The 12,620-nt window shown below is 34.6% G+C and overlaps 2 protein-coding genes across 2 annotated transcripts; both read right to left on the reverse strand.

Annotated features, from left to right (window-relative positions):
• Positions 1 to 1,415: 1,415 nt before the first annotated feature.
• LOC108825493 (methyl-CpG-binding domain-containing protein 6) lies at positions 1,416 to 2,719 on the reverse strand. Its single transcript, XM_018598794.2, has 3 exons — positions 2,305 to 2,719; positions 1,963 to 2,088; positions 1,416 to 1,891 (listed from the first exon to the last, which is right to left on the reverse strand). Exons 1-3 carry the CDS (start codon positions 2,617 to 2,619, stop codon positions 1,643 to 1,645), a joined length of 690 nt encoding a protein of 229 aa, XP_018454296.1. The 5' UTR covers positions 2,620 to 2,719; the 3' UTR covers positions 1,416 to 1,642.
• Positions 2,720 to 3,630: 911 nt separating this feature from the next.
• Positions 3,631 to 6,325, reverse strand: LOC108839632 (actin-12-like). The gene is made up of 5 exons (XM_018612387.2): positions 5,971 to 6,325; positions 5,452 to 5,524; positions 4,984 to 5,377; positions 3,987 to 4,600; positions 3,631 to 3,901 (listed from the first exon to the last, which is right to left on the reverse strand). The coding sequence occupies exons 2-5, from the start codon at positions 5,509 to 5,511 to the stop codon at positions 3,836 to 3,838; spliced, it is 1,134 nt and encodes a 377-aa protein (XP_018467889.1). The 5' UTR covers positions 5,512 to 5,524; positions 5,971 to 6,325; the 3' UTR covers positions 3,631 to 3,835.
• Positions 6,326 to 12,620: the final 6,295 nt, after the last annotated feature.

A 12,620-nucleotide genomic window follows, 5' to 3' on the forward strand; every position in this document is an offset into this window, starting at 1 on the left:
CGCATATAGAACTTTCTTTAAAACTAAAACACATAGCAAGAACTAACATAAAAATAATAAAATGATTCATTTTTGGATCTGAAGACTCAGTGACTCAAAATATAGTATTTATAATTTATTTTAAGTTGATAAATAAGGTAATAGGTTAAATATAGGCACGCAAATATAGACCAACTAAACTTATGGTCGGATAAGCATTCAGTGTCGAAAAGTAAGGTAATTCCATAAGATCAGATCAAATAACTTTAAACTTGCAAATTAATGTTGACCACTATAACTAAAGAAACCAAGAATTCTAAGATTGTCAAAAAATTATGGAAGTGTAATACCAAGAGGGTCTCTACGCATCACTTACTCTCTTCTTGGTAATATAATGTATTTCATATGCTGGTCTGCAGAATGCACGGATTAACATAATAATATTATAGAGATTGCATTACTTTTTTTTCTTTTGCTTGTATATAAATTTTCTCGTCAAATAACCTATCTCCGCTCAAATATTCTCTTTGAAGACAAGATAAAATTTATTGGCAAAAAAATAAAAATAAAACAGTTTGGATTAATCTTCGCAAATTCCCATAAAAATCAACATGAAAATAACACCAAAAAGTCACCACATAGAAGAAAAAATTCATGAGTAATAATAAAACCAAACATATGAGTAATAATCACCACATAGAAGAAAATGAGAGAAAATCAAGTCTTGCACAAATAAAACCATGTGAATGACATGGAGCCACTCACTAAGCTTTTTTGTTTCTTTTACAAAATTTGAATATAAAGTTGGGTTACAAAATAGGTTAAGACAAAGCGTTTTATGGCAAAAAAAAGAAGAAGATAAAAACCATAAAGAAATTTGAGTACGTAATCTATCCTAGGAGGTTAGATTAGAGATTAGACAAAGCTTTTTATTTGATTCATTAAGAAAATCCATTGTGTGGCCTACTTACTATCTTGCTTGCTTTAACGGTTGAATAAGGTTGGCCTTTTCCTTATGTTCCAAAATAAATAAACTTTCTTTGAGGTAAATCCTCTCTTCTCTGCGACAAAAACGCAAGAAACAAGATCTAGATTACTATACGGGTTGCTTGGATATCAACATCTCTTTCGTTTGTTATTCACCAATAGCCTTCAAAATCAAGCTTTTTTGGCTCTTCCATCTTAGACTTTTTGTGCTATTGGCTCTCCAACAAAATAGACACTGCCTGAACTGTGATCATGTATCTCTCTAGATTTGCTCTTACCACTACTTTTCTTCACCCTTGGGATTTCAAAAAAACCAAGACTTGTCAAACATTAGTTCTTGAAAATGACATTGACATAATATAAGAGCTACTTCAGCATTTCGTAGACACAAAAGTACAAGACTATTGAAAATTGAAAAGTTCCATGTCCGAGAAGAAAAGCTTCGTCACTGAATAAAGTCTTCATCCTTTTACTAGTCAAAAAATGATGTCCATAACTTGCCAAAGGCAAACAAAGATGTGTATATCCCATTATCATATTACAGTACAACTTAACTAAAATCATGTGAAGCAAAACATCACCCAGTCAAAATAGCCCTACTACCATCTCCGTTAATCTTTCAATAGATGCAATCATATCATGCAACAACCCCCCAAAAAAATCGCCACCTTGTAAATCATCTACTTGGGTTTTTGGTAGTGATGACTGTAAAGGCAGTGCACCAATCTCGTCTCACTGAGTCTTGAACCCTGCCGTCCCCAATAAAAGGTGTCCAAGCTTCTTCTCCTGCGTTTTCCATACACCAGCTTACCTTCTCTGGTGCATCCTCAAAATCAAACTTCAATGGCGGCAATGGCGGCAATGGCGGCGGCGGCGGCTCTTTAGCCTTTCTGCTGGACTTGTTCCTTCCTTTCGCTTCCAGATGCTGCAAATACAAGATTTCCATATGTAATCACGAGTATGAAAAATGTGAAAGGTTCAAACTTGTGAACTCACGCCTGAACTGGAAACGGTGTTCTTAGCTTTCTTGCTTCCTTTCTTAGGGGTGGTTCCATGTTCCAAGTAGTACAGTACTTCGGTCCTGGACCGAAACTTACGCCCTGTGATTGGTTCGAGATAGTACTACAAAAGCCAGAAGTAAAAGATATAATGTCATATCTATATTGGACGTTACAAAATAACCAGAGGAATCTAACTAACGATAAGCACATTTATAATAGCCTCAGCACATCTATAACCTTACCAATTCAAGAACTTTCTTATCAGATAAAATTGATTGTAACAGCGGTAAATCCACAATTCTAAACCAAAGAGGACAAGAGCAATCAAATAATCCACCTTGTCCACGGTGCCAGCTGTAGCACCGGAGGTTCGAACCTTGTCTTCAACTCTCCAGCCAGGAGGCAGCCAGTTGTCTAACGGCGCCGAACGCTTCCGCGACTTCGATTCCGAGTTATCCGGCGACGGATTCACCTGATCCGACCTCCCGATTGCTTCGCTTCCTCCCTGAATCGGTGGTTGCGTTCCTCCTCCTAGGGTTCCGTCGCCGGCGGTGGTGGGCGAGGAGATGAAGGAGCCGGTGGAGAGAAGCGGATCGGGAGGGAAATCGCCGGCGATGGATCCGGGTTGGGTTGCGCGATCCGAGATTGACATAGGAGTTAAGGTAATGTTTCGATTGTGATTCGTCGTTTCTGTTTTCTCTGGGTTTCGAGTTGGGTCAAAGTTAAACCCGAAATCGAATACTATATCACTCTCTTATCTGTATTACAACTATTACTATCCGCACTGTACCGAACCGTCCTCGTTTCACAATGTCACGTACCAACCAAAAAAAAAAGATAATAATAACAAGAGCCAATTGGGATGTAATGTTTAGACCATTTTCGATGTATTTTGCTATTTTTGACTTTAAACTATAGAAATTTTATAATACATGTGGAGTTTGTTTCAATGTATTTTCTAAATAATAATTTCTAGTTATATAATAAAAATAATTGCTATTTCTTTCTTTATTTATAAAGAAAAATAGCAATTTTAATTTTAGAAAAAAGGAAGTAAATTGAAATAAATTTATCTCTAAGTATTATTATAGAAGTACATATAGAATGAAGCCGAAGATGTTCTAACAAAATATTAGAATTCCAGCTGGTCCACAAGTCATATGGTTTGAGTTTGGAGACCACGGTTTTCTTGTTTAACGAAAACTCTAATTCTTTAAGTATCTAAGTTTTGAAACTGTAAATGGACGAACAGAATCTTGTGGTCTAGTAGTGGACGGATTTTGGATGCAAATATATTTCAGTTCGATCCTTGCAGAAATTAGGTCACATTATTTTCACCAAAGCTGCGGATCCGTATAAATATCCATGAGAGAATTCGTTGTGGACTACATCTCTCATCTAGAGATTGGATATTTGTTTTTAATAGATATGGGTTTAGTCCGTCTTTTAACAAAAAAAAACTGTAAAAAGATGATTGAGTGTTTGTTAACTCTTACTCTTCAATTCTTGACATGATATTTGTATCAAGTTAATCTTCTTTTAGTTATATTCTTGCAAATTCACAACGTAGTTGTAAGTACAGTAGGAGGGGAAAATTTTGAAAATTATACGAGGAAAAAAATAAATGAAGAGATTAATCAAAATCAGAATGACAATAAAAAGAAACACTATTGATATGGTATACATAATTATTAAAGAATTTTACTGACATTGGTTAAGTTGCTTCGAAACAAAATTACAAAGAACAATTTGCATAAAAATGTAACTAAACAAAAATTGCAATTGGTAGAAAAGATCGAAATGTTTTAAGTTTTTTTTTGACAACGTTTTTTCTTTCACTTCGGATATCATTCGCATGAGTTGTTTGATTAGAAACACTTTCTATGCACAATTGATGGTCCAGATTCATCGTACTCCGCTTTTGCAATCCACATCTATAAATTAAATTGCAATATTTAGATCACAGAGAAATTATTAAAAATGTTAATATTAAAAATGTTAATTATGTTATGTTTTCACCTGTTGGAAAGTACTGAGTGAAGCCAATATAGAACCACCGATCCAAACACTGTACTTCCTTTCTGGTGGAGCCACGACCTTAATCTTCATACTACTAGGAGCCAAGGCCGTAATCTCTTTGCTCATTCTATCACCAATCCCACCAAACATTGTGGTTCCACCACTTAGCACAATGTTCCCATACAAATCTTTCCTAATATCCACATCACATTTCATGATAGAATTATATGTGGTTTCATGGATTCCTGGATTTTCCATTCCAATCAGTGATGGCTGAAACAGAACTTCTGGACACCGGAACCGCTCTGCTCCAATAGTTATCACTTGTCCGTCAGGTAGCTCGAAGCTTTTTTCAACTGAAGAGCTTGTGTTGGAAGTCTCTAGCTCTTGTTCGTAATCTAAAGCAATGTAAGAGAGCTTCTCTTTCATGTCTCTAACGATTTCACGTTCAGCACTCGTGGTGAAAGAGTAGCCACGCTCTGTCAGGATTTTCATAAGGTAGTCGGTTAGGTCACGACCCGCTAGGTCAAGACGTAAGATTGCGTGTGGAAGAGCGTAACCCTCGTAGATTGGTACCGTGTGGCTCACACCATCTCCAGAGTCCAAAACAATACCTAACCCACCAATTGCAAAAGAACCAATTAGTGTGACCATTAAAACCGAGTTTGATTTAAAAAAAAATCCATATCTGACTGAACAGTTACAATGTTTTTATCCAAGCCAAAACATAAATAGAGCAAATAGAAAATAATCAAGTATACTGGAATTAGTATTAAGCTAAACGAAATACCAGACTAAAACCAAACGTATGTAACAAAACCAAATAAACCTAAGATCACTGTAATTTATATGCACTAGAAATAAAATACAATATAAAGTTTTTTTCAATACAGAACAGACTGGTTCAATGCCCTAGCCGAGGACCAACCAAATCAATAGTGAATTCATCAAGCATAAACCTAACTGAACTAATGCAATGGTTCAGAAAATTAATTACCAGTTGTACGACCACTGGCATAGAGTGAGAGAACAGCTTGAATGGCAACATACATAGCTGGAGCATTGAATGTCTCAAACATGATCTGAGTCATCTTCTCACGGTTAGCTTTTGGATTAAGAGGAGCTTCGGTTAAGAGAACTGGATGTTCTTCAGGGGCGACACGAAGCTCGTTATAGAAAGTGTGATGCCAAATCTTCTCCATGTCATCCCAATTGTTAACAATTCCATGCTCAATGGGGTATTTGAGAGTCAAGATACCACGTTTTGACTGAGCCTCGTCTCCAACATAAGCATCCTTTTGTCCCATCCCAACCATCACACCCGTGTGACGAGGGCGGCCTACAATGCTCGGGAAAACCGCTCTTGGTGCATCATCACCCGCAAACCCCGCCTAGACCATAATATCTTGCTTAAGCATATTTTATGGTATATTTATGCGACACATAACATTTATAGAAACTTTACCTTAACCATTCCAGTTCCATTATCACAAACAAGTGGTTGAATGTCTTCACCGTCAGCCATCTTGAAGTACTATCTGTATATAAATCAAGACCAGTGACAAAAACATTTTGGGTCGCAAAAATAATTCTCGTAGAAGTGAATATGTTTATAACCGAATCCATGGCCACGTAAATTCATATTGAACATAGTATCTATGGCCACGTTCAATACTTTTTCGATTATAAATTTCATTAAACTATTCCTAAATCTGTTCCAAAAGACTATTCCTAAATCCATAATATTCAATTCGTTATCAATCATTTATGCCATGAAAACCCCCAAAGAATGTTTCATATAACGAGCCCTGTTAAATGAAAATGATTTACAACACCTTTTTTAATAAAAACTTAAATGATATAAAACACATTCAAGTAAAGTATTCTAAAAACGTACTAGACATTTCGGTGTGTCTTAACAATTTCGATGGAAGTAAACCAAAACTGATACTAAAATGCCAAATAACAAAAGGTAATCACTCACCTGGTGGATTCAACGACGAAGAGATCCTGAAGAACCCGTTCTGATTAGGTTCAAAATTTCTGAAAATATCAAATGAGCTTTCCTTTATATCGCTCGAATGCTAACAGATCCTTGGTTGTTCTCGTTTTCGCTGGAACCTATATCTAAGGGTATGATGACAAGTGTACACCTATTTTTGGACTAGGGAATAAATTACAGCCAAACCTGTACGCAAACTACGGTTTTGGTCCTGGTTCTCCGGAATAATCGGGTCGGTGAAAACTCGTTACTGAAATAGCCTTGTCAAAATATGGATCATTGGGTGATAAAATTACTGAGAGACGATAACGGTGACGTTTTAACAACTAACCTCATTCATGTTTCAAGGACAATAGGGCAGATGATTAGTTTCATAGCGGTTTTGGATTATAGAAGGGTTTAATCGTGTTTTCAAATAGCGGAATTTTACTTAAAATCCAAAATTAATTATATACGGATTATTTTATTTAGCGATTTGTCCGCGCTGCGGATTTAGATTGGATATGAAAACACTAAGACACAACTAATGTAAATGTATTAAGTTGCAAAATTTTAAAACACATAATCTTATAGTTACCAAATATATTTCTATATCTTATAAATAAGAATTTTTTTTTTTAAAGAAAATTTCGCGCTTCCAAAATGCGGATTAAAATCTAGTGAGATATTTAAAACAACATCAACGGTAAATATCTCAAAATCAGGTTCTAATCTCAAAAGTAATAATAATTTAGTCAATGTATAATTTTGTAATTTAAATTTATTTATGTTAAGAAAAATAACCAATTAACCGTTGACATATGACAACTCAATATTAGAAGCGATTTTGGATGTTTATATTTAAGCATCATATTTCTATTTTTTTACTCCTTTTTCATTATTTTAATATATTTATAATTTAAGAACTTCAATGAGAAACACTTGATGGGCAAACTCTTAAAATATTTGTACTGCAGTGATGAGAAAGAATATCTTAAAAATTACAAATTGCAGCATCAACAATGAGAGATTGCCAGAATTCTAAGATAGTTAAAAAAAGTTTTTATATAAAATTAATATTTTTAATTTTCTTAAATATAAAAGCCAACAAATAAATGACACATGTAGAATTAGTATCTAAAAACTTTTTGCATAGAACTCTCCCTTTTTCTCCTACGTGATTTTAGATTATTTTTATACATACATGATTTATTTTTAATTTTTAATAGGAATTTTTTTTTTAAATATCATTGTTGGACTTGCTCTATGAAACAAGATCTAGAGTAAGCATCTCCAAACTTGGAAAAAAATCCAAACTCTTTTCATTCTAATAGCATATGTTTATTTGTAATGGTACAGCTGTAAATTTAGTAAACCTTGATTGAATAAGTAATTATAAATATTAATATTAATTGGATTATAAACTTTTTTTTTTTGGATTATAAACTTATTTGAGAAATTCCACCGATACAGATAGATGATCTAAATTTATGTTTTTCTTCTCACCAAGAGTCCAAGACCTGTTTTATGTCCAGCTTATTAATGTCCATAAACCATGGATATGGTTAATCTATCTCAATCAAGAAGTCTACGTTTTGAATATCTTGGTTGAGATAGATTAACCATATCCATGGTTTTATGGACATTAATAAGCTTAGGATCCTCTATTTATCAAAAGTAAGGTAATGAGGAAACGTTGACATTTTGAATATCTTGGGCGTTAGGGAACTTTACGATTGAATCAGGCAATTTTCAGTGAAATATATTTGACTTTTTCCCCCCAACCCCACAAAAGCAAACATGCGTCCGTGTTGATCATCCCCACAGTTATCTTATCGTTACGAAAATATTCCTCTCTCGAGGTAAATCTCACTTTATATATATTGTTTGGGAAATTGCATTGTACAGCCATCAAACAAATTTTAATTTTAATTCACTTCATAGCTAAAACCCCTAGATTATCTATATATCAGCTCCATAATATAAAAAATAGCCATATTAACTCTTAGTTGTAACTTGTTTAACCTGCTGAGAAATATTTATTAAAATAAATATTAAATAAACTATATGATAAATTGTGGCTACCATTGATACACATTTCTTCTCTTCTTCTTCCTCTTTTCACCAGTTCTTTGTTTTTTCTTGGTACGTACAAACGCACATCACTTCATCTCAAATCAAGGAAAAACAAGGGTGGAGAAGAAGATGGTATCGTAGAGATTGAGTTGATTTTACTCTGTTTGTTTTTGTTTTTATACTATGTTCTATTTTAATTTTTATATTGTGTTTATGTTTCTGTTTCTGATTTTTACTCTGTTTTTGTTCTTGCTTTAGTATTCCAATGGTGAAAAACAACAACGACGGACTGGTAAAAACATCGTTGTGTCAGAAAAAAGAGAAATGAAGAAGATGAACTAGTCGTCTATACTATATTCGGTGAACGAAATAGTATACTATATATTCTTTAGTGTAATTATTTATTCAAGGATACCATACTATTCGTGATATATTTCTATACTATTTTTTAAACATGTAATAATCTGGTTACTGTCAATATTTCTGAGCAGAGGGAAATTGTTAATATTCTGGATGTGGGTTGACATTTCCGGGTTAGGGTATAGTTTTACTATCTAAGTTGAATTTCACTAACTCACCATGAATTATAGAATGAGCCCGTACACTTTAAAAGTACTATACTATATGCACCATGTAGTATAGTATTATGAATCTGGTGAATGTCATAATTTGAAAACGGGAAAAACTGTTTATATCTGGGATTTGGGTTGACATTTCCAAGTTAGGGTTTAGTGTTATCATCTGGATGAGGGTTTCACTAATTCATCCTTGTTGCTCTGTTACTTGTATTAGTGATATGAATTCATCTATATCGTAATGTCAATCTATCTATTCAATAATATATTAATATAGCATATAATTAACCTTCGTCATAAAATTCCTTGAATTATTGAATGAAACCATAATTTATTTCACAATTTATTTCACAGTACACTGTAAACGTAGTATACTATATCCACTATGTAGTATAATATTATGAGCGCATGTGATTTGTATGTGTGTGATGTGGCCTTATTATTAGCCATATTTAATTTGATTGATGTGGCATTATCTTCTTCCTTTCACCTGCTACCTGTATTAAAGAAGGTCATAACCGGATAAAAAGAAACACAATTGTTAGTTATTTAATTATGTCAACATCATAGACATTCACTTAATTTCACTTATGATTTAGGTTATTCAGCAAATAAACCCATATTGTTTCTTTATATTTAAAATTAAAACTAGATATTGACAGTGCGAGTAATACTTTAATATGGTTACATTTACTTGTTATTTAAAGTAGATATGGGCATAAATTGGTAATCCAGATTCCAAACTGATCCAAACTAAAAAACACTTAATCTATACTCGGTCAAAAATGTAAGAAATACAAAAATTGATCTTGAAGTTATTTAGTTCCGTATAGTAGGCTAGGGTATATATTTAAAAATAATTAAGTTAGATATTATTAAAAATAATATGAAACCTAATTAAAATTAAATGTAATGGTTAAGCCTATAAAAACATCATTACCTATAGATCTAACCATATTTCAACAATAATAAAATAAACTAGAACATATTGTTAATATTTTTTCATTAAAATTCTAAAACAACATTTATTTTGAAACAAAAATTTTACTCTACAACGAAAATTAAACTAAAACGGAAAGAGTATATATATGTGTACAATAAGCTAAGGATCTGTTGTACTGGTACATTAGAGGAGAGAAACAAAAACTAAGTGTCTAACTAGTTCAAACTCATCGGTTGCGGTTGCAGGTGGTTGTGATTTCAAATGTTATTAACTTGATGATAATAGACTGCTAGCGAAGCATCCTTATGCGAGCAAGTTGTAAAGAAGGTCCGTCGGGGGCAGTTACGACTGATCGGCTAGTTGTCTTGTTGCTAGAGCGCAGTAAAGAATACCTCTGCCGGAACCTAAACTCCAAGTTCTTCGGCTGTTTCAGGAGCTGCAGAAACGAATGTTTTAGTTGTTAAGGCGTTGACGAGTTCAACTCTCGATTGTTCAAGCTTAGATACCTCTTTGATTTGGGATTAGCGTTTTGTATGATTAGCATACAATATAATGTGTAGAAGTTATTGCGTTTGCGGGTCATTTCTGTCTTGTTTACCCATGAACATGTGTACCATCTATGTCTCAATGCAAGCAACATAGGGCATTGATAACATCACTAAATTTTGTTGTAACAGTCCATTGTGCGACTTGAAATTCTTCTGCTATGCTCTTTTGTGATGGGTTATGTCCCAATTTTTTTAGAGATTATACCTAAAGCAACCTCAGCTCTTATCCAATGAGAGTTTTTAAATCGTATGATTTTAGTATATTTAAGAGTTTAAATAAAAGTAACCTCAGAAGCCATGTGAAGTCGTTCAAATAAATTATTATTGTAGTGCTATAATATCAATCAATAAATGACTGACCTCAGAAAAATTCACTGAGAACTAAAATCAAACAGAAACAAAAGAAGGTACTCATAGTCAAAAGTAAAATGCAAACATAAAAATACAATTCCCATGAAAAGAAAAACTAACGCTAATCATCAAAAAGTCGTTATGGGACTCCGTTGTTTGAATGTGTGTTAGATGTAAAGGATGTCATATGTTCTAGAATACCATTTTGGTCTTCCATGGTCGCAGCAATACGATCGAGCGTGGAGTCCATTGTATGTGAATAGTTTTTTTTTTTTTGTCATCTGAAATTTTATTAATTTTAACCCAAACATGGGTTGATACAAGTCTGAAACATTACAAACCCAAACATGGCCAAGTCGGAATAACACCTAAAAACCAAAGCCACAAGCCGGCAGTTGCTAAAGAAACACCCCAGAACCTAGATAAAACTCCCAAAAGAGATTGGAGTTTAAGACAAACACAGACAACACAAAGACTAAAACCCTAGATGGTAATCAGACTGAGAATGAGAGAAGCCAACACGGTTGGTTAGTAAACGAAACCGTAGCTGTAAGTATCCACCAACTCCAACTAGACTCGCCATTGGACCTTGGACGGGCTCCCCACGCGCCTCCTATGCGCCACCACACCACGGCAAAGCTTACAGCTTTCCGTTCACAGACCTTATTAAAACAGCCGGTAACCGAATACTAGCCACCACAGACCACCACAGACCACCAGATCTGTTAAGATTGGAGTCCGCATAGATCAAATTGAAACTCTCTGATTTAGATCTGAGATTCGACCCTCCAAAACAGACGTAGAGTACCATCTAGAAAAAGAAAACAAAGGGATCTAAGACTATTTAAAACACAAGATTCACCTTCTCGCAGTACGACCGACGAGATGCCGTCGACTGGAGAAGGCGAAGACGCTAAGTTCTCTTGTTTTTTCTCTCTCTCTCTGTTTTTTTTTTGGTTATGAATTGTATGTGAATAGTTAGGATACAGGAAATCCAAAATCTAATTTAAAAGTTTGATATTTATTTTTCCAATGGCAACAACGGCAAACGTTTGCGGGAAGTATCTTTTTGTTTGGAGTGGTACAAAGCGGTTCAAAACGATAAAACGGTTTGTATGATTGTTTCGAAACGTTGTACCAATCGCAAAAACTGCATTTACGGGTAGTAGTGGGAAACCAGTCAACCCCTAAAACACACATCCTAGAGTTTTTTTTAACACAAACTTGCTTTCATTAGATCTTAAACTTCTTCACTACAATAAAAAGGGAATATTCATAATCTTTTGACCATAAACATAAACTACAAAGGAAACATAAGTTAAAAGAGATAAGTTTTCAATCAAAGATTACAGCAAATTTGAGATGAAGCTTGAATGCGTCGGGAGAGTTTTCACAACAAAGTTGAGCAGCTGGAGAATAGTCACATAATAAACAAACTGATGGGGAAACTGAAACACACGCTCGGCAATGAGGCCGTGTAATCATATCTTTCTAAAGAAAGAGGGTATGATGGTAAAGACTTCTCCTCAGACAAGAAAGATGATCGAAATAAAACCGAACCCGGTGAACCCACCAGTAAATTCTTCAAGAAAGAGAAACAGAGCAATATTCGCAGAATAAAGGTCTTAGTGAATCCACTGAAAATCCTTTCAACCTTTGCCACACCAATTAAATCATCACAATCCATAACCATGGACTTGAGGTTTGATGGGTCAATATGTGGGCTGACATAAGAAGAATCCATTGAAGCCCAGGTCCACATAGCTGAAACTCTCGGCATGTCAAGAAATCGCGGTTTGGTTGGGAGCAGAGACTCCTTTAATACATCGTATCTTACTGAATCCAGAGGCTTTCAAAACAGAGACCTGTCGGGATAGGGATCAAGGTTGTCGTTCTGTTCAAACTATGCACTTCCAAATAGAGACGACGGGTCCTGCGTGGAGCCCCACAGACACGATCGTCTGTTCATCTGTAGCGAAAGGAGAGAAGAGAACCTGCGGTGAGATGGAGATAGATTTACGGTGAAAGTCTTTGGTGAGGAACCTCTGTGTGGCATTGAAGAATACTTGACTCTCGATGACCATATTCAGTTATGAAAATTATCCGCATATTCAGTTAGGCACAATACATAACAAGTCAGTGTCATGGATCATCTAATAT

Source organism: Raphanus sativus, chromosome 2 (genome assembly GCF_000801105.2).
Source record: "Raphanus sativus cultivar WK10039 chromosome 2, ASM80110v3, whole genome shotgun sequence".
NCBI lineage: Eukaryota > Viridiplantae > Streptophyta > Magnoliopsida > Brassicales > Brassicaceae > Raphanus > Raphanus sativus.

What these genes read in the sequence shown, in the direction of transcription:
- LOC108825493 (XM_018598794.2), bottom strand. Translation starts at nt 2,619, where the DNA reads ATGTCAATCTCGGATCGCGCAACCCAACCCGGATCCATCGCCGGCGAT. An exon ending in CAGCTGGCACCGTGGACAAG is followed by an intron (nt 2,089 to 2,304) that starts GTGGATTATTTG and finishes TGGCTTTTGTAG; the next exon opens with TACTATCTCGAACCAATCAC. An exon ending in ACACCGTTTCCAGTTCAGGC is followed by an intron (nt 1,892 to 1,962) that starts GTGAGTTCACAA and finishes TTGTATTTGCAG; the next exon opens with CATCTGGAAGCGAAAGGAAG.
- LOC108839632 (XM_018612387.2), bottom strand. Translation starts at nt 5,511, where the DNA reads ATGGCTGACGGTGAAGACATTCAACCACTTGTTTGTGATAATGGAACT. An exon ending in ATGGAACTGGAATGGTTAAG is followed by an intron (nt 5,378 to 5,451) that starts GTAAAGTTTCTA and finishes ATTATGGTCTAG; the next exon opens with GCGGGGTTTGCGGGTGATGA. An exon ending in CACTCAGTACTTTCCAACAG is followed by an intron (nt 3,902 to 3,986) that starts GTGAAAACATAA and finishes TTTAATTTATAG; the next exon opens with ATGTGGATTGCAAAAGCGGA.